Source organism: Sinohyriopsis cumingii, chromosome 19 (genome assembly GCF_028554795.1).
Source record: "Sinohyriopsis cumingii isolate HCF-2022 chromosome 19, ASM2855479v2, whole genome shotgun sequence".
NCBI lineage: Eukaryota > Metazoa > Mollusca > Bivalvia > Unionida > Unionidae > Sinohyriopsis > Sinohyriopsis cumingii.
Genome location: NC_142979.1, coordinates 31,512,425 through 31,540,319, shown reverse-complemented (window position 1 = coordinate 31,540,319; position 27,895 = coordinate 31,512,425). Strand labels below are relative to the sequence as shown.

At 33.9% G+C, this 27,895-nt stretch overlaps 1 protein-coding gene across 2 annotated transcripts in view; it reads left to right on the top strand.

The window, feature by feature from the left end:
- The window catches only part of LOC149775383 (uncharacterized), a 107,087-nt gene extending 82,034 nt beyond the window's left edge, over nt 1–25,053 (top strand). For both annotated transcript variants that reach the window (XM_089943456.1, XM_089943455.1), the window contains exons 8-13: nt 612–875; nt 1,238–1,461; nt 9,331–9,457; nt 11,411–11,593; nt 11,998–12,161; nt 14,346–25,053. In XM_089943456.1, the coding sequence (XP_089799582.1) occupies nt 612–875; nt 1,238–1,461; nt 9,331–9,457; nt 11,411–11,593; nt 11,998–12,161; nt 14,346–14,510 (1,127 nt within the window). In that variant the 3' untranslated portion in view covers nt 14,511–25,053. The remainder of the gene's footprint in view (nt 1–611; nt 876–1,237; nt 1,462–9,330; nt 9,458–11,410; nt 11,594–11,997; nt 12,162–14,345) is intronic.
- Nucleotides 25,054–27,895: the final 2,842 nt, after the last annotated feature.

The following is a 27,895-nucleotide window of genomic DNA, read 5'->3' as shown; positions in this document are numbered from 1 at the left end:
TGACACCATGCATTTTACAGCAGAGACAGATCTATATGGCATAGTTGTAAGTCAGTTTTTTATTTTTAGCTCCTTTGATTGTAATTCCACATTGAGATTAGCGATTACATCATTTCTGTTGTACAATAAAGATGTGTACATGCCATTGACACTTGATTTTACAATCAAAAATGCAGTATTTTCCCAGGTGTAGTTGGCCACCAAGGCATGACTAAACATTTTTAAGGGGAGTTTGTTAGATTTTATGTTATGGATGCAGCCATTTATTTGATGTCTACTACAGAGGTACAACCTTTAAAACAATATTCTTGTAGGAATGCTTATGCAAACAATTTTTGTGCAGAGTGGACACGTGAACAAAGAAGATATTCCAAGGACTGGTCATCAGCCAGCACATGTAATATTTTATTGGGACTGTCTTATTATTTATAGGCATTTGATAACATTTCAGCAAATCATGGCTCCTTTCTTTGTAAAAATGTTTTTATTGCATTAATAAATATATTCCATATTGCATTATTAAATTCTTTTGTTTCATGGCTTCTTTTTCTCCATTGTAAATCTTTTGATTACATTAATGATATTTTGTTTTTCAAACAAATTTTATTAAGCATTGATGACAATGGTGATGAAAAACTCTGTGAACGAAAAACCACAACCCAATTATGGTGCCACATTGTTCATGAAGGGAAACCCTAACAACCCAGGTGGTATTCCTATCGTTCAGCAGCAGCAGGGGGATTCAGTTCAGTCGAATGGCTTGAAAGCTAACTCCCAGAAGGAGGTGGAGGAATGTGAGAAAAAGCAAATGGAAGCCAATGAAAAGACTAGGCTTACAAGAGAAAAACGTCTCATGACTCACCTTGGACTGAAAGGTAATCATGCTTGTAATTATTCCTCCCATTTAGGGTTTCAAAAAAAATCAAATTTTCTTCTCATCTAGACTGATTATCAGGACATTGATCATACTTTTGTAAAGCTCAAAATTTAAATTCAAATTAGAAAATACAAAAATTATTATGACCCTAGTGCACATATTTGTTTATATTCAGAATAAGTAGGATGCAGTGAATTAATAATGTCAGAATTTATAAAAGCTCAGCTTGAACTGACATGCAATGAAAAGTATTCAGATGTTGAAAAGATAAAATAACCTGATGAATTATGTGGTAGTTTTATTGTTTAAATGAAAGTAATTTTGACAGTGAAGTATCATTTTTCTAAATGCCTTGTTAAGGAATACAAGAAGGTGATTGGGAACGGCATGCACACTTACTGAAGATTTCCAGCCACAGTGGACTTTCAGAAATGGCATCTGATGAGACCACAGGGGGTCGTTTCAAGGTGGAGTTGATTGGCAATAATCCCCCTATTAGCAAGGCTGAATTTGTGGCTGAGGCAGGTCCCAGGCAATACCATCTAGGATTATTGATCACATACTATCTGGACAGGATACTTGGGGTAGGAAATAATCATTGTTTTCATTAAAAGAAAAATTTCAAGATATATAACTAATTTTGTGACATAACAGATTTGACACAACTTCTACTGATATCGTGTAGTTTACCAGCTAATTAAAAATTATTTATTTTATGTTTATCTTCATACAAAATGTAGAGGTTTTGTGTCTTAAATAATTGAGATAACATTGCACCAGTGAAGTAGGAGTAATCATCTATTGAAACATCTTAATGTCTAATTGTAACAATGGCTGGCAGATGTCATAAAATGTAAATGGAGAAGTAAAAGCTGGCAATATAATTTTATAAATGGGGTGAAAGACAGAAAAAACTACTATAAATACAGTTTGACCCGACTATAGTATGCTCCATTATAACACGAATTTGGATATAACATGATTGTGTCATGGCTCCCCAAATTTCATATGTATTTGAAAAAATAAATTTCTTCTTAAAAGTACAAAATGTAACATATTATAAGTTTCTTCAGGGAGCACGATGGGCTTTACCAATGTAGCAGATTTAGATTTTGGTTTTCCTTATTGGCTACAAGATGTACCATTTGGTAATTAATTTTTTGTGTGACAACATTGTTGGCTGTTTAAACTTGTATATACAGCCTAGGGGATTAAACTCAAACCGTATTTGGACTGGAGAGGTTTAAAAGCATCATGAAAGAGAGCCACAAACTTAAATATAAAATGCATGGGAATCTGTTTGTCTGTTATATATACAAACCCTTTGTTCATATTGACAAACCCATTTTAACAGTGCATTGTTATATCATTATCAGTTATGCTGACATCTGGACTCTGTACCGGGCTAGCAACAATTGACCAACCTTTGGCAGGAACAGGAATGGCTACAATGAACCAAATGACATCTAAGTCCTTTTTTTTTTTTAACATACCCAGAAAAAATAAGTTTTGTTGAAACTTCAAAGGAAACTAATTACTTTTGAAGCAGGAAGTGTTCTTTGTAAATTCTAAGCAGATGGAGAAAAAAACATTCCGTTGCAATGTTCTACAACTGTTTTATGTTGCCACCACAATAACAAATGGCCATTTGTTTGGTCTCCGAAGTTGGTCTTTAGTGGTGACTTCAAAGCAAGCCACTGCTCTGATGGCCTAGTGGTTAGAGCATCCACCTCAGATGCGGGAGGTCACAGGTTTGAATCCCATCCAAGTCATACCAGAGACTTGTAAGAATGGTACTTGCAGCTGCCTTGCTAGGTACTCGGCATTAAGATGTTAGTGTTAGGACTGGATGGCCAGGTGTCAGGATACTCTGACTGGATGGGACATGATGGTGCATGTCTGTGGCATGATGCCTCAGTGCTAGATATCACTCTAAACTGCCACTCTGATGACATCATTGTGATATGACTGAAACATTGTTAAAAATGAAAATTGCACACACACACACACACACACACTCTCTCTCTCTCTCTCTCTCTCTCTCTCTCTCTCTCTCTCTCTCTCTCTCAAAGCCAGCTGACTACACTCTTCAATAAAAACAAAGCACTTTTCATCAAAGGAAGTATGCACAAAACTTAAATAAAAGCAATGGAATCTGATAGATTGTTGCATTTTCCAAACTGACTGAAACACATTTATTGTGCTAAGAAAGTTTCCATTTTGCAGGAAAAAGTTTATGCTTACAGTCACTGCCAATGCCAGCATAAAGCACAAATTAAATTTCTAATTATGTTGAAACAATAGATATCTGACCATAAATTAGCTGAAGGTAGGTCATCTTGCAGAGATGTTTGTTAAACATTTTAATTTGTTCACATTTTCATTTCTCTGTGAATTGCATCATCTCCCAAGTAACCTCGGCAAGAGGATAGCTGTCTCCAGCTGGCCAAAATTTAAGCCAATTCAAGTACTACTTGTACATGTATGTAAACAACTAAAGTCGCATTCAGCTGGTGATAATTAATACTGTAGTGAATTGCTTAGTGACACCTGTTTGTTGACAGTGTGATATAATCAAACAAGGACAAAAATTTTGACATATGTAATTTGTGTTTCCTAACTTGATGTGACTAAATACATGAATTTGATACAAATTATCTATACTCGAATTCATGGAGTTTTCATGTACAGTACTGAATGCTTTTATCCCCCCCCCCCATCTGGCCGTTTTTTGATGCATTCATTTTTTTCTTCAGCTGACTGACTTCGTTGGTTATAATAAGGTTTGGTAAATTGTACAGTCAAGTTCTATGTAATCCAGCTGTTGTGTTATAGTAGGGTCACAATGTATTCATTGTTGAGAAATCCACCACTTCACTGAATGTGACTAAATTTGAATAACAGGAAATGTGGAAAACAGCTGCCATAGATGAGAAGCTAATTGATGCTAGGTGAGATTAAGAGTGGTAAAGTGAAACAGGGGCAGGGTTCCCACACTACCGGGAAATGCGGAAAAAGTTGGGAGAAATGATATTTTATTTTGCCAATCCATGAAAAGTCCTTGAATTTTGCAAATATTATTTAAGTCAGGGTTTTGTTGTATCATGTGACTACCACATTAATTTATGCTCTCTGCTTGATGAATCTGACTGGCCAGATTGCAGTGACAGCGACAGGCTTCTTGTCGTTGTTCTCCAAATAAATATGTTGAGAATTCTATGTTCTTTCTGGTTTTTACAAAAGGTATCTGACTTTCATATTATAATTGAATTGTGTACAACAACATTAAAAAGGAGTTTGCTGTTGATATCATGTGACTATTGAGATTTGTGAAGTCATGTGACTACTAATACAAATGACAAGTACCAGATCAGGTTTCATATATGTTGTAGTTTTGTCTAGACTGTCAGTGGATTAAAGTCATAACGATTATAATACTTACCATTTCTGAGTGCCAGTAGCTTCTCGAGGGTCGGTGGTTCTTTCCGGGGATTTCCCGGGTTCTTCCTCCACCATTAATACTGGCCGCCATGTATAGCCTATCGTGTGCTGAAAAATGGCGTTAAACCCTACAACAACAACAACAACAACCATTTCTGAGAAAATCATTTTCTTATTGATTTCATGCAGGTATGAGTCGATATAACATCGTTCAAAATTTGCTAGGCCTGCTAGTAAGTGACTACCATATGCTGCTACCACACGGTGGCAGTAAATTGAAAATTTTCAATATGCAATTTCTCTGACCACACATCCCAACCTAAATGTCCATGGGGTGGGAATATGTGGAGGAAATCCGGAATAGAAAACTGACTGCTACTCGTTTTAAGTCAAATTTGTTGTCCAAAATGTTGAATCTGAGCTGAAATTGGGTGCGAAACTATTACACAGTGACATGTGGCTTGAAGCATTGGTTTCAGATCTTAAATTGAATGCTGGAGAAATGGGGAAATTGTTGTCCCTTGTATTACATTAAAAGACGATGCGAGCTCCGGTATCAATACAACTTTGGGGACTGGTTTATTGGATTATAAGAAGACAAGTTGATTTTGCAGATAATTCAGTCCTTTTTAATACAGCTATTATAAATTTAAAGGTTTTCTTCAAAATTTAAATCAACCCTTTTGTAAATGTTTTTGAAATGATGGATTTTTGACCAAATCGTCTTAAGTAGTTTAAGTTGTTTGAAAAATCTTGTTTGGGATTTTATAAAGATAAATTCAGGGTTACACTTTTTTCCTTACAAGATAAGATTCTATTATTATGCATATATTGTTTTCATGCTGTGATAGGAAATAATACTTTGTATAACATGCATATACATTGTTATATAATTATTAAGAATTAAAGAATTGAAAGGAAACAAAACCAATTTATGTTCATTATGTTGTTTCCACATAGCAACATAATGCAGGTCAGCAAAGTTAGAATTTGTATTCTTACATTGTAATGACCTTACATGCCAATTTCTAGGAATATATAATCAAACTTATTTTGTGTGATACATTTTGTGGTTTTGTACATGATCATCTTTTCTGACTTAGATGTTTTGGAGAGTCTTGAAATAGAAACATCTTTAGACTTAGAAAATGCATTTTTTTAAATCTAAAATGTTCTGTAATTCCATTCAGTAATGGTCATATTTGAACCTTGAAAAATGTCATTTCTTCCTGGAAAAACCCTGGAAATGACCTGGAAATTTGTCTTCAGAAAAGCATGGAAACCATGCAGAAGGCAGTTGGAAAGAGATTACAGATAATTACTAACAATATGCAACTGAAAAAGCATCTATAAGGACAATTCTAGGCTGACTGCATTATTATGGTTTAAATAAATGCCTAGCTTGATAGAACTGAAGGTACCTGCTATGAACAGAAAACAATCACATGCAGTGATATAAGGAAAAGAGAAATCTTATACTTGAAATATATTGGAATAAAGTTATATTTTGCAGTGAAACCCAATGTATTAAGGTATGTGCCATGTTTTGGGGCTGCATTTAATATCATGGATTGGGTACTTAGGGTTAAAAATGGAGAAATTCTGGTATTAATAGCAAGATGTATGTTAGTGCTCTTTCATTTATGCCAGTTGATGCAAAAACATTTTGCAAATTCATGATTCATGTTTCGAGATGACATTGCATCTCAATTCTGAATGATCTTGTGACTGAAAATAGGAAGATTTTATCAACAATCCCAAATGCCATCAGTGAAGGAGGTGCAAGCTATTTGGACATTGATCACTGCAGACTATACAGCACCATCCTCAGGAGGAATTATTAAGTCCAGAGGTAATATTACAAAATAGTGAAAACCCCAGGTAAGTGCCAGACTGAGTTTTTGAGGTATTCTGCTTTAATATTGCATATTAAGCTTGCATGGCATCATCGTCAGCTGTGCATCATTTATGGCCTGTCACTGTATGAGGAAGTATTAGGTGTGCCAGATGTTATTCAGCTTAAGCTTTTACTTAGGAAATGTGATATCTGGTATGGTAGCCCCTCCCTAATCTATATTTTCATGTTTTTGTTTAGTATCTATCCATTACTTAACATAAACAGACTAAGGATATGGTACAGTTTTCTACTTAAGTATGTTTTGAACATTTCTTACATTTGACTTCTTTGATTATAAAAAGTATCAATGTACATCCTAATCCATAAACAGTTATCAACACACGTTTCAGACAAGTTATTTCCTGTTCATGATTAAAACTTCGTTGTGAGATTAAATTTGTTCTGCCTTGGTCATATGTATGAAATGGCCATTTAGTGTTGCACTTTCCCTTACGAATGAATGAATGGTTGAATTGACTTGGGGCTTTTCACTAAAAGACTTCCTATAATGCCTGGATGGTCCTGCATTGGACCTGATTTGTGCATACTTCCTGAAGGGTGAACCTTGACTACAATGCATACCATGCCAGAATATACTGACAGTGGAACACATTATTGTCAAGCGTGTTGTCATACCATGTGAGACAGAAGTATTTGGACATGAGTCAATGAAAAAGCTGTTTGATGATGTACTGCATGATAAATTCTTAGATTGGTTGAGACAGTGCAGATTTTGATTGGATTTACCAATAGAGATTTTGATTGGATTTACCAGTTACATACTCTACAGCTGGTATGGATCAACACCTCTGTTTAAATGGGAGTCCAAGCATTTTAAACATAATTTATTATATTCCTCTCATGAGAACTTAGTTGTTCTGGCCCTTTAGTCAATTGCTGGAAGTGAATTTAAATCGTTTGAGAAAACATTTTCCTCGAATTTCTTCCCGTGCATTTACTGATTGTGTCACAAACTATGACATGGTCCTTTTACATCACGACCACTACACATCTGAAAGAGTATTGATGGGTCTTATGTGCTGTAGAAACAATATTTAAACACAACAGTGTAATACAATTGTCAAAAAGGAAGATCTCAAGAAACATGATAATATATAGCACAGTTCAGTTGATGCCTTCTTTTGGACACAAAATTGGAGTTATTGGAGATATGGATAGAATTTGTGATCCAATCCAGTTATACTGTGTATAATATTCAACACTATGGAAAAATCTGTAATCTTAGCATTACAAAAAAAAATTTTGTTTATATAATTTTATTAAAAATTTGAAAGAGTTTTCTAGTCATTACTCTTTTTTTATTAACCACTGTTTAAAACATAGTTTTCTATAATTATGTTTTATCTGCCATATTTGCCAAATTATGGCTGCAAGACAATGATATAATTTGAAACCCAGATACTGCAATAATATACCTCATCGAGACAATTGTCACATGACCTAACATGTGACACTGGCAACAAAATGGTATATACACCTACCACTGACAAAATACACTGATTAGTTGAACAAATGTATCAACCACATCAGTTCCCTCTGATCAGTTACATTAGTAACGAAATTGGTCAGGGAAGGGGGTGATAAGATCCCCCAAGCAGATGGGAGGGTAGCCTCCATCCTTTGTCATCCCTTTCTATCAATATTTTATCGAAAGTGAAGGTGACGTTGTGCGGAATACCAATCTGACAGATCCCAAAACACTGAAAGCCCAGTGAATCTCTACTGAAGTACATCAGCACTTCTATCCAACTCCTCCACAACTAAGAAGAGATGTGAACACTAACAGTAATAGAAAACTGGACATTATTATTTCATCATGCTAACAAACCAAATGTTTGCTACTACCAAAGTGTGTGTACATTTTAACCTATCTGAACACCATAAAAACTTAATCTTTGTCAGATAATATAAATTTTCTAAGATGATATAAAGCCATCTATTCAGAAAGATAGAGGTTTTGATTGGATTTACTAATTACATACTCCACAACTAATATGGATCATCATCTCTGCTTAAATGGGAGTCCAGGCATTTTAAACTTGGTTGAGATAATGCAGTTTATATAACAAATTTTGACCATATCTTTTAAGGATTTTATGTATTACCTTTATCTTATATTTTATAGTCCTTTTTGAACATCTTTGTGTTTTATATTTTATCTTGTTGTACTTCATGATTACATATATTTGGAAGGGTTTATCTTCCTACATTTTTTTGTGTAAATCTTTTTCTAAATAGATTTTTCAGACTTTTAGTTGGCACCATGTAGCCACCATGGAGCTAAGGTATTGTTCAAAGCTACTTAGCAACGCCTATATTTTAACAGTGCGCCATCGATGTCCAGTATGGTCACCATGGTTGATATATCAAAAATCTTATAACTACACCTTCTGAAGGGATGGTCATTTCTACATGGCGTTTTCACTGAAAGGTGATGTTTACTTGCTACAAAAACTGACACTGTTATTGATCTAGCCAAATCTTGTTATAGGTACTTTTTATTATTTAACCCAGGTTTTTTTTAATATATTCAAAGAATACCTTGATTGATCTCACTTCTATAACTTAATGGTTTTTTTCTTATTTATGTTTTCTCCAAAAACTATTATTTATTGATTTACCCAAACTTAGATTGTGGTTAAATCTTGACACTGAGACAAGTTCAGGGCTTATCTATCCAAACATATCAGGTTCAAGATGAAAAACCAGAACAAAGAATTGTAAACTCAATTTACAGGCATCTTGTGAACATGTTAATGAAACAGTGGAATATAGTTTCGTGCCAAATTTGGTAAGTTGGATTTTTTCAAGAATATTGAAGATGGTTTCAATACTTGGCAGTTGAAAAGAATATGGTCTTATCTTGGATTCCTTGAAATTCTTTTCAGCCAGTAGAAGTGCATCAGTTCCTTCGCAGGATTCTTGTTTTCTTTTTGCAGCATGGATGTCTTATTAACAAACTACAATTATTATCTAAATATACTAATTATCTAACTTGCATTTATCGTTAGAGCTTTTAAAACATGTAAAAATAGTTTACATGTTACTTTAAAAGATTAATTTCCAAGTATCCATTCTGGACTCAAATTTTCAGATCTTTCACACTCCTCCCACAACAATACGGAAGCTGCAAAATGCTGAATTTTCTGCAGTACAGGGAGACGCATCATGGGCTAACCGTCTGTCAAGATTTAATGTTTCTGGAGGAAGTGGAGTCCTAGGTTTGTTATGAACATAGCATATTCATTCATACTGTATGTGTGTGTATTATTTGGATGGTGTATGTATTATGTATTCTATGCAGATAAAAGCTGTCGATTGAAGCATTTAAAGCTTTGGGCCAATATTTTTAACTTAAAATTTCTGAAGGCCAAAAGAATTAAAGTAACAGAAATTGGAATAAAAGATGAATGCAGAATTTCAGAAAAGTTTTTATACAAATGATGGAATACAGTATTTCTTCTAATAAAAGCTGTTGGGGGCAGGGGACACCTTGTAAATATTTTGAAAAGGGGGAATTAGCACATCATTTAGCAAGGCTTTCTTAAATACTGTGAATTCATTTGTGTGGGCATCAAATTTTGGTGCATTGGTAACAAATATGTTCCCTTGTGTGCTTGAATTCATGGCTTGTTTTTGGTAGGAAATAGGATCTGGTTATGTTCACAAATGAATAATTTTTCATACAAATCTTTAAATATTTGGTTCATAGCATCCATGAAATTCACAGAATTGGTAACCCTTAAAAGAAAATGTGAAGTTGCCAGAAAATAACAAATGAGACTTCACCCATTTGAAATCATTAGGATATTGCTCGCAACAATACTGCATGGGTTTTCTTCTGCCAAAGTTAAAGTTCATTACTGTTAGAATACATATAAAATTCATGATATAACAAAATTTGCAAGTATTCATTATTTGAAAGTCTTTTTTATTGTTTGTTATTGCTTATTCACACTTAACAATTTCCTTAATATTCTTTATTCATTTGGAGACACAATTACCAATTCAATTTACTGTCATAGCAAAAGAAACTTGGAAACTGAAAGATTAAAGTACAGCTTGTAATATCAATGTCAGTGAGCAGGAAAGTTTAAAATCCAATTTATAAGGGCTGTTTGTATATTAATAATTTTGTTATAATTTGGTTCACAGGAGTTATAAAAGGCCACAGTTTACTGTGTTATATTATTAGCATAGCTGTGTGATAGTGGGGAATATTATATGCACCACCACAAAAAATAGGTTATAATTATGGAATGTATAATCGCATTATCAATATAACTAGTTCTAATAAGTATAAAAATAAATCAGTTGAAATAAATTTAGAGCAATGGTTTAAATATATTTTGACAATTCAAGAGTGTTCAAGGCAAACAGTCATATTCAATGAAGGATTATTTTATATTTAAGTCCTTTACATTGGAAGACCACTGTAAAGAGGATGTTACATAAATGTTCAGTTATGTGATGTTTATTTGAGAACCTGTATGATTTCATTAATTATTATCTTTGAGCAACAGATTGATATTGTTATAATTCTGCTTAGCAGAGGATATTGTGATAAACTTTTTCTGTTTGTTCAGTATCACATTTCCTCCAAACATCTGAGTGAAATTCGTGAAATTTTTCATAGTTATGTTGATATTGGGGAACCATCTACAAGTGAGGGGAACCTTGTCTTCAACTGGGATTTTTGGCAGGGGGTCAGAGGTCAGATGTACAAATATTACATGGATGTTATTAAATATTATATGACCAAAATGAATAGACACAGTCAGAGTAGGAAGATTCATTATATTTGTTATGAAATTTGTTATATTAACCCTGGGTTAACTCCTTAATATTGGGGAAATTAAGATGGGGTTATGGGGTTGGATGGGAATGGAATATGCAACAAAAAGTGCATGCTCCTAACAGGGGGTTACCCTCCTTTGATAATAACACCACTGCTAGAATGCTGTGTAATATCCTTGTTATGTACTTGGTAAACAATTGTAATTCATCATGTAAGAATACAAAAAATCATACATGGTTTTCTTTGTGCCAACGTTTTACCAGAGCACTTGGGAAAAACTTTTCATCCTTTGGCTTAAGCTCTTTACTGGTACTATGGCCAACATTTGCACATAGCAAACTGGGTATGATCATAGCAATATGTCCCAATTTTGTAGGTCTGATGACAGTTCCAGTTCCATCAGTGATGGGAAAACAGGAGCTGACCCTTGAGCAGAGACAATTTATGGTTGAACGTGTCCGAATGTTTAACCAGAGTGAGAGGAATCAGTTGGAGTACATCCTGTTATGGGCCCTGACCAAGCAACTTCAGCCTCAGCATGGTTATATTGGTTATAAAGGTGAAGGTCAAATTCATGTACTTCTGCATTCCTTGTGCTTAGTTTTCCATCCAGTAGTTGACAGATCTTCATAGAAATAGAGTAATAGTGTCATGAGACATAAATTTGAAATTTCCTTTGTTGTGCTTAAAAACCAAGTATGAATTTGCTTTCACATGCTTACAGTTGTCCAGGTCAGCAATATCAGGCTCTCTTTGGCCTCTTGTTGCTGTGTGGCGATTTTTTTTTTTGTAACTGCTTTCATTTACATGTAAAAACATGTCAGTCATGAGTCCACAGTTACCTTATTTAGTGAGAATGCACTTTGTTCAGTTTAAAGTTGGTTCAGTTTAAAAAAAAAAAAAAATTAAAATTCTTTTTGAAAGCATGAGTTGACTTTTATAGAAATACTTCCTACTTTACAGGTCACCTGGTGAACTTTGAAGCTGATCTTGCTTTTCAAGACACAAAGAGAGACTGGTCTGGTTATTTCCACAATTGTCAGTTTCCCAGTGTTGTCTACAAGGTTATGACATGCTACAAGTGTACTGGAAACAGTGGCTCATCTATATGCAGTTTAGGACAAAAGGTATTATTTATACTGAATATTCTTGAGGGAGCTTTATTGTGCATAACATTTGTGTAGCTTGTATTGTTTTCTGTAATCGCTTGTGAGGAATGACTTTTATGTGGAGCATTGGTTACTGACATCATTCAATCAGATATGGAAATTTGCAAGCATATATAGTTCATATTTTTGGGCTTGGCTAAAAGTAGCTGGCTTTATATACATATCACACCTGTTATAGTATAAGAAAATCTATTATAAAGTACTCTGCCATGTAAAGATACTTCTTAGACAGGATGCTTTAAGGAACCTATAACTGAAGTCCTAATGTAATGAACCTTTATAGCAAAAAAACCTTTCTAATATTGATAGGGGATACTTATTTTTTCTAAATAGTAACATTTATCATATTTTCATCCTTCAATGATTGTATCAGGTTTTTGCTTATAATTCTAGGCAACAGTGTCTTGTATTATTATTATTATTCTATATGAACAAGAGGTGATGTGCTTGTATTTATCATTACATACCTATTTACTATTTTAATACTTATTATCTTAATATATTGTATATTATCAATACAAGCTGTAATGTGATCAGTAATATGAAGCAGTATATCAGCTGGAACAAAAACTGCATTCTCCATCAAATGATTATTTTATGGCACCTGTAAATGCAGTACTTGTGAAAGATGAACATCTTTCTGCTTAACAGAGGGAATTAACTCTGATTAACTCCCCTGGTTTCCCCTTAGGTGGCTACAGAATCCCGGATGTAACCAGTGTAAACTTTCACTTGCAACTGTGAACAGTGCCTTAAAAGAGTCCATTTACAGTGGTATAGTACAAGGGTTTTATCCATTGACTTGCATCATAGGGTGTGGCATTAAAAATCACTTATCTGGCCTGCGCTTGATGTAGTAAATCAAAAGGTTATTAGGCCTTGTGAATACAACATTGGCATTGTTACCAGTGAATTTATTATATTTATGCATTTTGTAGGTGGTTGTAATTGTCCATTTGATATTTGATTGGTCATGTTCAAGATTTCAGTTGTATTGCTCTCTTAATTTTTTTGGGCTGGGGGGGGGGTCATCTTAGTCATGTGAGTAGCATATTTGAAAAAATTTGTATATTTAATGCATTCACATTACTTTTTTGCATTTGTTTGTGTTGATCAAAGAAATGTCACCCAGTGGAAGAATTGCAGATATTTTGAAGTCATAGAAGACAAGCATGAGATGTGCTTGTCCGCACAAAACTCTCTTCCTAACACACATGTAGCATGTGTAAGGTATGGACAGAAGATGATTAGTCCAGCATCTTGAAAATGCATTTGAGGGCTGTGGAGAAAAGGGCATATGTAAATCTTCCAAACATGAAATATGCAGCATTCATCCAGATTTGGAAACTTTGATCATCTTTATGGGGACTGTCGAGACAGACCCAACCCCAAGCCCAACAAAAACAGCACCATTAGCAATTGATCACTCAAGATCCAATCATTTACAGTAGTCCAGCTACAGTCCTGTGGGCCATATGTGGCCCATGCTTATGCAAAATATATATCCCATAACTAATGTATATTCTGTATAACAATACATTTTTGGTCAATGTTGTCCAAGCTGTTGGACCACCCTGATCTACAGCAAGTTTACATTATTTTCTGTACATCATCTTGAACTTACAAAAATGGTAATAACAGCTGCCTTGCTTGGCACTCGGCATTAAGAGGTTAGTGTTAGGACTGGTCGGCCTGGTGTCAGGATAATGTGATTGGGTGGGACATCATGCTACATGTCTGCGGCATGATGCCCCAGTGCTAGACATCACTATAAACTGTCACACTGCAGACATCGTAGCAATATGACTGAAAAATTGTTAAAGCTACATTAAAAATCCAAATCACACACACACATACATCATCTTGAATGCCAGGCAACCAGTCAAGTGTCCAGGTAATCAAAGTATGGTGTCAGCAGTCAAGAATCCTATCATCTCAGACTAGTGAATAGTACCTGACTGGCCAGGCATCCACATTGTGCGATAGTTCCTACAGTGATCGTGTCCTATACCCAGCAGACTATCCAGCTAACCGAACAGCCAGAACAACTATATCCATTATACCAGTAGATGACTAGGCCAGCACTACTAGAATATCCAACAGGTAGAACCTTCTATTACATCTTCTTTGTATTATTTTCAGATCTTGAATCTTGTCCTAGGAAGTGGATTTACTACAGATGAATTGAAAATTGGTGAGTTCCATGCGTTAGACCTGAAGAGATTGATTGACAATGCAGCCACAGATGTTTTGAACATTGTAGACAGGTGCATCAGCATGTTTGGAAGGGACACTGTGTTGTACTAAGAATGTTTGGAAGAGATCTCAGAATGTTTCCTTCATTTCTCTTTCATGTGAAAACTTTAGATTATATTTTGCGTGTAGTGAAACCACAGCCACTGATATCAGTTTGAAAAGTGTCTGTTAAAAACAGAATTTTGTTACAAGTAAGAGGAACTAGGCAGAGAACATAATCTGGTCAGACCTGAAGTAATGCTGCCTGTATGACCATTGGTTTGGTTCATATGAGTTTGTGATCGATGAGCTTTGCTATATACATATTCTTGAAAGATACTTTCTTTTATTAAGTTTAACAACATATATAATGGGACACAAGATAAATCTTTAATTTTTATATTCCTGGCACAGTTCGTTTTGTTTGAAACCACATTTCATTTTTTAGTTGGTGCAATGTCAGTATAATTGAAACCCATTGGTCAATAATCTCCAGAGACAACCTAAACATTTTTCAAGCAGATAATGTACCTATCATGGGACCATTGTTAATTTTTTCCAATTTTGCATTAAAACATTTTGAGAATTTTCTTTGTAAAGATCAGGAAAAAAAATATGTCTTAGGCACAAAGCAAATTGTGTGCACTATTGTATACAGAGTTTTCAGCATGGGATGAAAACAAGCCTTACGAAATATCAGCTCTTATCATAACAGTAACTGAACTTTCTGAAGTGATGTGGGACCCTTGTAAGTAAAATCAAACAACACTTTTAGTCACCTGTGGTCATTTATGTTTTCTACTTTCTGTTTTATATTATTTTTTATTATTTTTATGCTTTTCACAGTGTAAATACTATATTTCAGACATGTATTTTTTGTACATTGATGTACATGATGCATCTTATACTTTCACAGAAATACAGTATTCTTCATGACAGCTAACATGAAATATCTGGTGGATTAGTGAGTACCTCAGTTGTATATATTCCTGTATGAAACGTTCTTTTCTAAGATTTACATCCAAAATGTTTAAAAGTACATTGTTCCCTCATTACAGATTTGTTCATTGGAGACCTGCAATTATACCACATTATATAATCTTGTACTGAAGTATGTTACAAACAAGGCTTTATCATAATGAGGTTTGTACACAAAGCTAAAACGAAAAGTAATGTATTGAATATCATGCAAGTACATTGTGGATGGTATTTGTTATCAATGAAGTCAATGAGAGTGAAATAAATCAAGTAGCAATTATAGGAATTAAACCAATTTAATGGGATCTACGACCATGTCTGCATTGTAGGAGGGACTGGAGTATATCAAAGCACTGTATAGTGAGAGATCATTGTACACATCATTACTCTTAAGAATATGTCAGTTCTTTGGACACGACAGATGTCATATCAGAACAATAACACACCCAAGAGCAAATTTTCAAGCAAATAATCTGGTTCATTGACATGGTTTCCATTGCATTACTGGTTTCCATTGTACAATGGTTTTGAATGAATTTTCTGATCCAGACTTACTGCCTTATTTGTTTTGATTGTTGCCATTTTGTTCATGCATAACTCCTGTGTGATCAAGATTTTGCTTTGATGTAATAGCATTGTCTGGAAATGTCCAGCAAGGAAAACACATTGAAGGAGAAAGGGGACAGTCCAAACAATCCAAACAATCGGTACAGAAATATAACAGATTATGTTCAGATACTTGGCTGTGTTTGAAAACATGCAGGAAATGAAACAATTGTATTTATTGGACATTATGTTGTGTTGATTTGAGTATAGCCAACAACACTGCCACTGCCAGATGAATTTAAAAAATCCATATACATGATGTTGAGTTCAGATTTTGCAACTGAGGTTTGGTACTGTATTGCCTGAAACTGAACTAAAGGTCATTAAGGGCCATTGAACATAAAGTTGCCTTAGTTGCAAGAGACCACACTTTTGCAATTTTCAAGTGCAAATTTTCCATCATCACATGTATCATTACACTGTACCGAAAAATTTGAATTAAAAAATATTGACTGCCTTATTGTGGTCTTTTATGGGCTGGCAAGTCTGTGAATGCTTTTTTAAATGTTATCTATGTTTGATTAAAGCTTTTTTTTACAATGTTTATTGACCCTTTTCCAAGAAGTCAGTATAAATTACTAAACACCTTGTGTTGGCATGTGATGCACATATGTGTCTGCATGGTCTGTCTCTCTTTTTTACACACATGAACACACCAGTTTTGAATCTACTGCTTATTTATTTTTAGGAACATTTTTTTGGTAATTGAAACTGAAACAAGCTGAGGAATGAATAGTACTATTAAATATGATACCTGCTTCCAACTTTTAAAACAAAAAAATAAGATTGAATGTAATTGTAGATTGTCTTCTGACATGCTCAGAAAGTTGAATTTTTTCAAATTTTGTCAAGTCCCTTTGGCACACACTTTTAGTTTTCTATTCATTCCTATTCAGTCCTGTTCAGAGAACATTTTCATTTACTAAGGCTGGTGACCACTCCAATGGCCTAAGTGGTTAGAGCATCCTCCTCAGATGCATGAGGTCATGGGTTCGAACCCTGGCTGAGTCATAACAAAGACTTATAAAAATGGTACTAGCAGCTACCTTGCTTGGCACTCATTATTACTAGGTTAGTGTTAGGGCTGGTTAGCCTAGTGTTAGGATAATGTGACTGGATGGGACAGGATGTTACGTGTCTGCAGCATGATGCCCCAGTGCTAGACATCAGTATAAACTGCCACACTGCAGACATTGTAGTGGTATGACTAAAATTGTTATAGCTACATTAAAAATCAAAATCACACATACTGTGACTGGCACTGTATATACATTTGTCCTGTACCCTCTATCTGTTCATGTAAAATTGTGTGTTTATAAATAGTATATGTTTAAAACAATCACTAGACAGTTCCCAAGAGTAGCAAGTGCCATTTCTCACATGTTAAAATAATCCAAGAATAGCAACTACCATTTGTTATGTTATAATAACCCAAGCAAGTGCCATATCTCATGTGTTAAAATAACCCAAGAGTAGCAAATGCCATTTCTCATGTTCAAATAACCCAAGAGGAACAAGTGCCATTTCTCATGTTCAAATAACCCAAGAGGAGCAAGTGCCATTTCTCACATGTTAAAATAACCCAAGAATAGCAAGTGCCATTTCTCACATGTTAATATAACCCAGCAGTATGACAGTGCTCTAGCTGAAGCAGCTGTACTTAATACTGTTGTGTGGTTACTGTCATATTTAATGGCATCCTTTCTGCTGAAAATGGAGTAAGCTGATGAACAAGACAGAAGTGCTCACAATGCAATGTACTGGTGATAATTCAAAACATATTGTGGCGTGACTAGGGATTTGATAAGTCAATAGTCTCAAATCAAAATTATTTTCTGCATTACTGTTGCCACATATACAGTATGTATATATGAACAACTGTAGAATTTTTTCATGTGTAATTTAGCATTGGTATGTTTATGTCGAGCCTGCCCTGGCTAAATTTCAACATAATACTTTTGCATCCATATGCATGTTCTTTTACACAGACAGATGTATGTCTGTCAACACCATAGATTAACTTTAGTGTTAAGGTTTGTACTTTACTTTTATTTCAGCACAATTCTGTTGCACCTTCTTGGGATTTTGAACATAGTTTTAGCATGCATTCATTTTGATCTAGCTAAATAAATATCCTTTTTATTGAAACTCGGGGGCTGACTTGACATTTGTGTTCATAATAAATATATGTATATAGTTTTTGTTTAAATATGTTTTGTGTAGAAAATTGCATGATTGTTCTATGAAAGCCCTTTTTTATTAAAATCTTTGTGTTAAAAAAATGCACTTTGTTTGCTTGATGTTTTAATCATATCTTGATGTTTGAATGTATGCTTGTTATTTCCATATTCATTCCAGATTAATTGTAATAACTATTTCTTTACTTTGCACTACCTCTTAGAAAAAAATAACTGGGAATTTTGCATTTCCCAGACCGATTTATGCATAATGTTAAACTTGAATTTTTCAAGATGAATTGTTATTATTCTTGAGTTAATATGAATATTTTTAAAAATTGTATATGCTACTATTTTTACTTGATAATCAAAGCTACAGTTTCTACAAATGCAGTAATACACATTTTGAAACCAAGAAAGTGAGTGCATTTTGTGTTGTCATATGGAACATGTACACAGAATTTCTTGATACCAACTTTATGTAACTTGATGGTATCTTTGACATTTTCACTGCAAAATTAGGAATTGTATGATGCATTTTCTCATGAAATCCTGAATATTATATAACAATATCAGGTCACTGGAACCTAATTCAACATAAGTGAAAGGTTTTCTTGCAAAATAAGTAACAGATCATAGTTATTACAGTTCTTAAGCTGTAGTCTGTATGAATATTGTATATCCATTCTACATGTATCATTGTACTTGACAACTTATCCAGGTCCAACTATTTACGACCAATTGTCTACCAGTTGTTCTTTATGAAAAGAGTCTCAAGGTTGGTTATGTGTAAATCATTATGATGTTGCTAATTTCCAATCAGAGATAGCCATGCATTCTAATAAATATATTTTTGCATTAAAATCAAAAAATTTCTTTTGAAAATTTTGACACTTAATGGGATCAGTCTGTACATATTATTAAATAAAATCTTATAGTGAGAAGGAGTCTAGTTTAATTTTGAATAAACAATGATTGACTTGACAGCTGAACATAGCCAAGTGGAGCTTGCATCTTCCAGAGTTAGACTGGGTCCTGTATTTCAAAACTTTTTGGGAGTACAAAACTCAAACTCAGGCTCAAATTCCATAAAATTTGACTCTGTAACTGTAATTAAAATGAACATTGACTCATAGAACATGAAGGATTTTCTGGACTAGGCATCATTTTATTATTTGCTGATTTTTAATGATGTACATGTATTGTTTAAGTATTGTAACTGTTTGTGGAGATTTGACCTTAAGTTATATGCTTGCAAGTTTGAGAATACAAGCCCAGGCCTTATATTCTCAAAATATTATGAGAATGGAAACTTGAGAACAAAGATTGGAAAATGTGATATTTTGTAACTTCATTTGGAGTTTTATAACTTAGTTGGAATAAAGTAAGAATGATGAGACTTTAAAGATCTTATGCTTGTCTTCCTTTCATACATACCAGATTTCATTGATGTTGATGAACTTCAATACAAATTATTGTAAAATAAAAGAACTTGTAACATTTTCTTAAGCGCTTCTCATAAATTTCTCAATTTCACTAACCTATGTGTACTTTAGGTATGTTACATAATTTTGGGGTTTTGGTTTTGAGAATGAGTCGTGTATTGATAAAGTTTCAAGAGTATGGGGCCAGTAGTTATCAAAGGGACAACTTCATTCATTGACATTGAAATTTCTTCCTGAATAGTAAATATCCACAAAATTAAATCCACTACAAAAATAGTTTTGTATATTGAGTGCTATGGTTAACAGCAAAAAACTATTCTATTTCCTTGAAATTTTACATTTATTTCCAAACCTTAAAATCTAATCTTGCAAATATTTCTGATTCTGTAGTATACAAAAAAACACTTGTGATGAATTATGAAGAAAATAACTAATCAGAATACTGGAGCTTTTGTGTGTTAGAAGGTATTTACTAAAATGTGCAGGTATTTATGTTTATGCAAACAATTTGTGAATGCTTTCCCCATTAATGAATACTTGGACACTATTCAATAAGTTTAGTGTAAGTTGGAATTTTTTTAAGATGTATTTACCAGATTAGTTTGGTAATGACTGCTGTCTTTTAATTATTGCATCATTTACTTTCCTCATTTAGTTTTTATTCACATTTTGTTCATTACTTGTTTACCTCAAGAACTACAAAACCATTCCATGCACCTTTTTTTTAATTGTCATTGTCATTGTATGTCAGATATCTTAACAACACTAATTTTCATTCTGACTTTTTACGTTTGTAAGAAAAAATGTACTTGTTTCTGGTAAGTGGAGCATTTTTTATGTATTTTCAAATACAAGACTCCCTCACAATAAGGCATTTCATTGTGACACAGTACTTGTTACAAGGTGGACATAGTCATGGATCCTAATTTATTGAGTGGTACTTAGAGTAAAATTTTGTCAGATATACATCATTATGCGGTGGCCTGTCTATACAGTAGTTAATTCCCATCCATAGATAACAATGTTAGTAGAGAATACTGCTGTACCAGCATTGTTTTTACATCACTAGTCAGATTTCATATTTCTGCAACAAATTATGCAATTTGTTTTTGATTATGAAAGCTAAGAACAGTATTGTAAAATTATTCCTATGCAGATTTATATACCTCAAAAAGAACAAATATTTTTTATTTGATCATTGAATTTAACCCCTGTAAAATTTGTTCCTATAAAACTTTGCCATCACTGACTTAAACTACAGTGAGGTAGCCATTGAGGAGAAGAAAGATAAAGGATTTGTTTGTAGGAAAGCTCAGATTGTAATTATTGTTTTGCTTGTAAAGCGTTAAGTGAAGCATTGATATCACTTTTTGATGACATTGTTCTTGTTAGCAGAGGTCCCAACATTAACTTTCTGCATTTAGCTCGGATGAATTTGCCATGTTGCATCAACTTTATGGGTGTATTCATCATGGAGGATCCTGCTTATCACAGGCATAAGAAGGTCATAGTGGCCTAATTTTCATGCTCTGTTAATTTTGCTGGTTATTTGGAACATTCCTGAGCAGAACAGGCAAGACACGGCATTCTTTAGAATTCTTGTTAGAATATTTGGTTCATGTGAATACCATGTCCCTCCAGCATGTCTAAAGTCATTTTCTGCATGGTCTAATAGGCATACCTTTCAAAATTAATGTAAATGCTTTGCTAGAATGATAACTACAAATGTTGACAACGCTGCTGCTTTTTGAGTAGGTAAATGAAAGTTGGAAGTATAATTGATTGCAGATGATGGTATATGCAGAAATTCCTGTAAAAAATTGGCCATTTTTGTTTCGAGATTGTGGATAATTATTTTCAAGATATTGAGTATACAAGTATGAGCTGGAAGGGGGGGGGGCAAACAAGTACAAGTATAATACTGGACAACTTCTGCCCACAATGCCTTGCAGAATATTACCCACATTAACTTGAAAAATGTTTTGTACAGGAATTTCTGTCTAACATAGTCTGGAATAAATTATACTTCAAACTTGTACTGACAGTCTTTTTTCCTGTTCAAAATAAATGGTCAGGGCTGTCAAGGTTTGTAGTTATCATTTTTAATTTTATGAAGTTGTATTTTTATATAGAAAACTGATGCAGCATACTTATTTAACCATGTTGATATGGACTTTAATACAATTCTCCCTGATTAATTCTTATTATCAAAGAGCTTAAATAAGTGAAATAATTATGTAGCAATAATGAAATTTAATTTATCCAATTGATTTTTGTTCATAATCACATTGAAAGAGGGCAGCAATTAAGTAATGGTGGTGGGGTTTATAGCAAGGGATCATTGTTTATACAAATAGACTTTATCAACTGAACTTATTTTTTTCTGAACCATTCTAATGTTCCTCAGCAACAGATCAGACTTATTTTCTGTCTAGGGTTAAACATACCTGGAACAGGCTTAAACAAAGTTTTTAAATTTTGATCAGCTGAAGGTCTTGGTTTATATGTAGTCACACATTTGACTTTGTGTTGTTGCTGATACATCTATTTTGAGGGTGTCTCGTTAATTTTGTTCAAATCATTCACTATTGTATTAACTATTTTTGTAATCCTGTATTTTAAATCATGGTAGTTTGATACATCAATGGACCTCACTTTGCATCATCAGATCTCTTTATTTGCAGCGAATTTGAGAATTGTAGATTCAGGCCTGGTGCAAATAATTACTTAATGCTGTGTCATGTGCATCATCTTGTGGGACACTCTCCCACAAAAAAAACTGAAATTGGAAATTTGGAGCTTAAATAACTTAAGCAGACTAACACTTTTTACATTTTTTACTCCATATTTCATGCAGTATGTACATTAAAAGTATTAAAATTTTGATACATTAGAAAATATTTTATTTTGGTAATGAGTAAGTGTGGCTTGGAACAAATTTTGGAACTATCAGTTGTAACAGATTGATCATATGGTCTCTATTCAACAGTTTAATCTCAGAAATCTGATAAAAATATTTGATTTTATTGGGATGATTTTAGTAAGTATCCATTTTTTTCCTCAGATTTTATTCAAGTTTCTATATTACATAGAAGGCACCAGCAATACAACTAAGCAATATATAACTTGTTCTTGTAATATAGGAAGCCTGATTTTAAAATGAAAAATGGCACAAGAAATGCATCTTTTTAGCATTCTTTTTTCTTTTGAAAGAAAAGATGACATAAGAAATAGGTGTGTACATTTTGCAACATTTTTCCAGAATAAATGTGTTTTATATAGAAGAGTATTTTTTTCTTTTTCTGGCTAAATAGAAGGCAAGCTCATTGAAAATCAAGTCAGTGCAGAAAATAATAAATTTATACTATTTATTAATTAGATTATTAATAAAACAAAACAATTCAATCAGATATTTTCCTTGAAATATTAACTAGCAGCTTGCTTGGTATACAGCTGATAGTTCAGGGACATATTACTCCTTGAGGGTCAAATATGGAGGTTTCTTTTACAATGTATTATTTTAATTCTTATATCTTAAAATGTAACATTATTCATTAATATTATGAATTATATTGCATTATTTGCAAATAATTGTGTTCCAAAGTATGATCCTCACAAAGTTGATGTCAGTGTTACCTGCCCTGATGTGTGTGCAGATATGATGGTTCACTTAGTCTTCATTCCCCTGATGATTGCCTAAATTCTTTTTTCAGCGCTTAGAAGGATTTCTGATTGGATTACTTGTAGGATGTTTGGAGAATTTTGAGTCTGCTAAGAAAGGTCGTCACATTTCCCAGTTTGATACAGAAGACTCGGTAGATTCCTATGTTCTTTGTCATTCTTCATTTAGAAATATAAAAAAAACAAAAAAAAACAAGTTAGCCCATTTTTTATATGCCCATCATCATGATGTTACAGTGGCATTCCAGTCATGCATCCCGCTGTTTTCTATCTCATATACATGCAGTAATTCAGGTTTCTCCCCATTTACTATTACCAGACTTTGGAAACAGCCTGCACATGGGGTAAGTAATCCTGCTCATGATGGTGTCAAAAGGTTAAAGGTCTAGGTCATTATGACTGACAAAAGAAAACTGGTTTTTTAAAGAATATTAGTTCTGCAGCATGAACCTGGATAACATTTTGTGGATGGCATGTGATAATGAGGAAAGCATATTGATTTGGGGCTCTGATGTCAAGGTCACTGTGAACAAAGGAAAGTAGTTTCCACACAATAACATTATTTCTGGGCCAGGCTTTGTAGATGGCATACACATCAAATAAAGAAGCAGTTTATTGATTTGGGGCTTACAAGGTCATGGTCACTAAATGAAAAAAGAAAAGTGATTATACTCAGTATATTTAATACGTCACTGACATAGTATAAACTTTGTTGATGATTTTGGGGTAAAATGGTTAAAGGTAAAGATCACTAGCAGAAAAATGGTCTCTGTGGAACAGGTTTACTTCTTGATCATGTAATATTCACCAGAGTTTGTGGATCAGTTATACTTGAGTAAGAAGGAAGCATAATATGGATTAAAAATTCAGAAGCCAAGGTCACTGAGAAATAAAGAAGTAAAATGGTTTTTACTGATACCTTTAGTCCAAAACCACAAAGAAAGTTTGTTGGTATCTTGCATTTAAGGAATTGAAAAGATCTGTGGATTTGGATCAACAGAGCAAAGTTCATAGTGACTTGGAAAAAAATGGGTTTTGTACAATAACATTTATTTGTTCAGGAAAAAGTTTCTTGACCGGACTTTTTGGCTTGCTTGTGCTTGGGGCAATAAATAGATCTAGTTCAAGACTGCAATCTCTCGAGTCCAGCATGTAGTACCAGTGCCTACATAGAGGACTGTTGAATACAAAGTGGGTCACTGTAATGTTTTGTTAAGCAGAGGTTTTGACTATATACTGCACAGAATGCATAATTTGTATCTAAAATGTGCAGTCAGTACAGTTATACACTAGTTATTGGTCAATTTGTTCTAAAATAACATTAATAAAAGTCTTAGTAAAGGGAGGTCATGCATTCTTCAATTTTCAACAATCTTACTCTCCATTGATTTTAACAGTAAATGTAGGGAATTTTGGTGGAAATAAATTGTACAAGAGAATCAGATTTTAATCAAAACAGGTTCAACAAAAAGCATTACAATTTCCTTTGTGAAGAATTTGTCCATATTTTAATCAGATAGGACCTATAAGAGAAAAGTATTTATAATTTGTGTGCAAGTCTTCTGAATGAGTCATTCTTTTTTAATTAAACGGTGATGTTTTACATTTCTTGGACACAAATAGTTTGAATATTTTTGTACAGGTGTCACGTTGATTTGTACTATAATTGCTTATTCAGTGTTGGTCAAATATGTTATCTTTTAAAAATAAATCATAAAAAATTCAAAATTTGTTTCATTGTTATTCAGGACAATAAAAAAAAGTTTAAAGCATTCATTGCAGTGCAGAATAAATTATGATTCTAAATACCCAAATATTGACCTCATGGGGAATGCATTCCCATTAAAAACTATATAAAATTGGCAGCTAATAGTGTCCACCAAAACTGCTTTGTATCTAATGCATCATGAGATGTGTATTCAATGACCTTTTGAATAATTTACATCACAATGAATTAAATGCATTTAGATTGTTGTAAATGACTGATGGCATTTAACAGCAGAAAGGATGGCATCTTAATCCAACAATCCAATCCCCCAAGTACTTATTATAACATGTGCAGTGATGACATTTCATGGGATGTTTATCTTGGATGAATTGTACTGTGAGTAGACAGAAGACAAAAGTTTCTCTTTCAGATATGTTTTATGATCACATTATTATTAGGAAAATAAGCTGGTTTTAACTTTTGCTACAGCTATCTCACACTACAAATCAAATGATGCAATAGGCTATCACACGGTCGAGCAGAAGGAGTGTACTTGGGAAATTTTAATCATTGATTATTGAATTGTCATTGTTATTAGTTGAATTTCATGAATTTTATGCTCAGGTGCACTCTACAGTTTCGTATTTTGCATGGGGTTAGAATTTTAAAGGAAAATAATTGCCCTGGGTGTCCTTATTGGTTATATTAGCTGTTTAAAAAAGAAATATATCTTAGGTATTGTTCAAAGAATTTTTAATTTCGTTTATTTTGGTGTATGATTGATGGGTATAATATGGGTTATAGAGTATACAGCTTGACCTTACTTCAAATGTGCATCTTTCAAAAAACTACTAGGTCCACTTGGTCATTTTCACTACAAGGACTTAAGAAGTAAATTGTTTTTAAAAAAACAATAACTTTTTTTATACATTTTATACATTTGGTAATTCATCCATTGCACTTTCAGAAGCTGGTATTGTCTAGTTGGGCAAAACTCGGTTTCCCTATTTTAATAAGTGCTAAAGATAATGTACTTTAGACTAATTCAGGCTAATTTTTTTAGCACAATGGAGTAGTCATTTTAGTTAGTTGTGTTCTTAGATCATGTACAGTTTCCATAAGTTTAATATCCAAAGAAATGTCAGCCACATTACATCAAAGTAGAATAGAAGTATGCCAACATTCTCTCCACTCTTCATGTTTCAAATGCAAACAACTTCACCTTATGTCACTCTCTCAAAAGGATATAATGACTGGTGAGTGCCCCCTCAGCAACTGTAGATTGGTCATGTTGGCATCCCTGACTACATACTAGTCTATGAGGGCCTTGAATGTCACATGGATGGTCACCTTACTGGTAGTCATCCGTTTCACTACACCTGCATCATGGCTGCTACTGAAGCCATCCTTACCACTGTCTAAATGGCTGACACCCATGTTGACCATGATATCAATGAGTCAGCTAGACCATTTTGTCCTGTGGATTATTCTTGCCACATATTCACAACATTCCTTTTGGGTCAGAAACAGGACACATACAGGGATGATAGAAATGCCTGTTTCATGCCACCAGGTAAGTTTTACATGGACGAGCAAGTTGAGCTGGACCAGGATAACCCAGACAGTGAGTGAGAGGATAAGCCTGATAATCTAACATACCCAGAGCATACTATGGAGACAACTAAGTTAAATTTTAAGGCTGCAGTGGAAGAAATTTACCAGCTGTTATCAGTTCAAGTTGCCCTCCACTGCCACTCGGGCCTATCAGGTCAAGGCTATTGTAGACTTAGACCAGGAGCAGGAGAGCCACTCCTTCCATCTTCTTGCACAGTTGTCAAAAATTTAAAACTATTGACCGTCTTTCAAACATGATGAGTGATCTGGGCAGTTGTAAGACTCTTCCCATAAACCCAATTACTAGTGAGATTATCATCTAACTGGTAAAATACTGGGATGCCTTTTAGACTGAGCTTCCTGCCTTGGAAAGGAAATTTCATCTTGTAAAGTTGAGAAAAGTGATTTTCACACTACATCATAACTGGAACATACTATTGTAGCTACATCATCAGTTTTAAACTTGGCATTGTTAGTGATTTTCTGACTTGCTGAAAAATCATGTAACAATCATATCTGTTAGTCAAAGATTCAAATTGTGAGAGTCATCAACAGAATAGCACATGATTGCATGGCGAATACTCTGAATGCCTTGCCATCTTGGACTTTTGTGAGACAAGATGGATATTAATATTTGACATCACTTAAGACAAATTTGCAACAAAAAATTATTCAGTTCAGCAGTGAATTTGATTATTTTCATTCATCCTTTACAGCTGACCTTGCTGGCTCAATAGTACTCCTTTTCCAGCCTACTTGATCAAAGGTCAGGATCACAAAGAAGGTAGTACCCGGCACCAACCATGTTTGACTTAAAAGAAATTCCTCTGGAAAAGCCCATACCTGAAGTTACATTATGTACAAATGCCAGTATGTATGGTTGGAGCAAACATGTTGCCAGGCTTTGATATTCTCAAAAGTAAGTGGGGGCAAGAGGAAATGCCACCTCACATCAACCTTCTGGAAATGATGGTTATAATTAATGTCTTTCATCTCTAGAAGGACCACCGCTGTGGAAAAGTAGTCTAATCTTGTCAGATAATTGAGTGGTGATGACAACCTCCTCAAATGGAGGAACCAAACCACCTGACCTGTGCATTCTAGTTTGGCAGTTATGGCATTGTCCTGACTAGATCTACCGGTACATCAAGAAAGGTTCAGATCATTTTGTACTGAATAGTCCATCGATTAGTCTGTTTTTCATCTGATTTGCATGCTTTGGGGGGCAAATGATGATTGATCATTTTG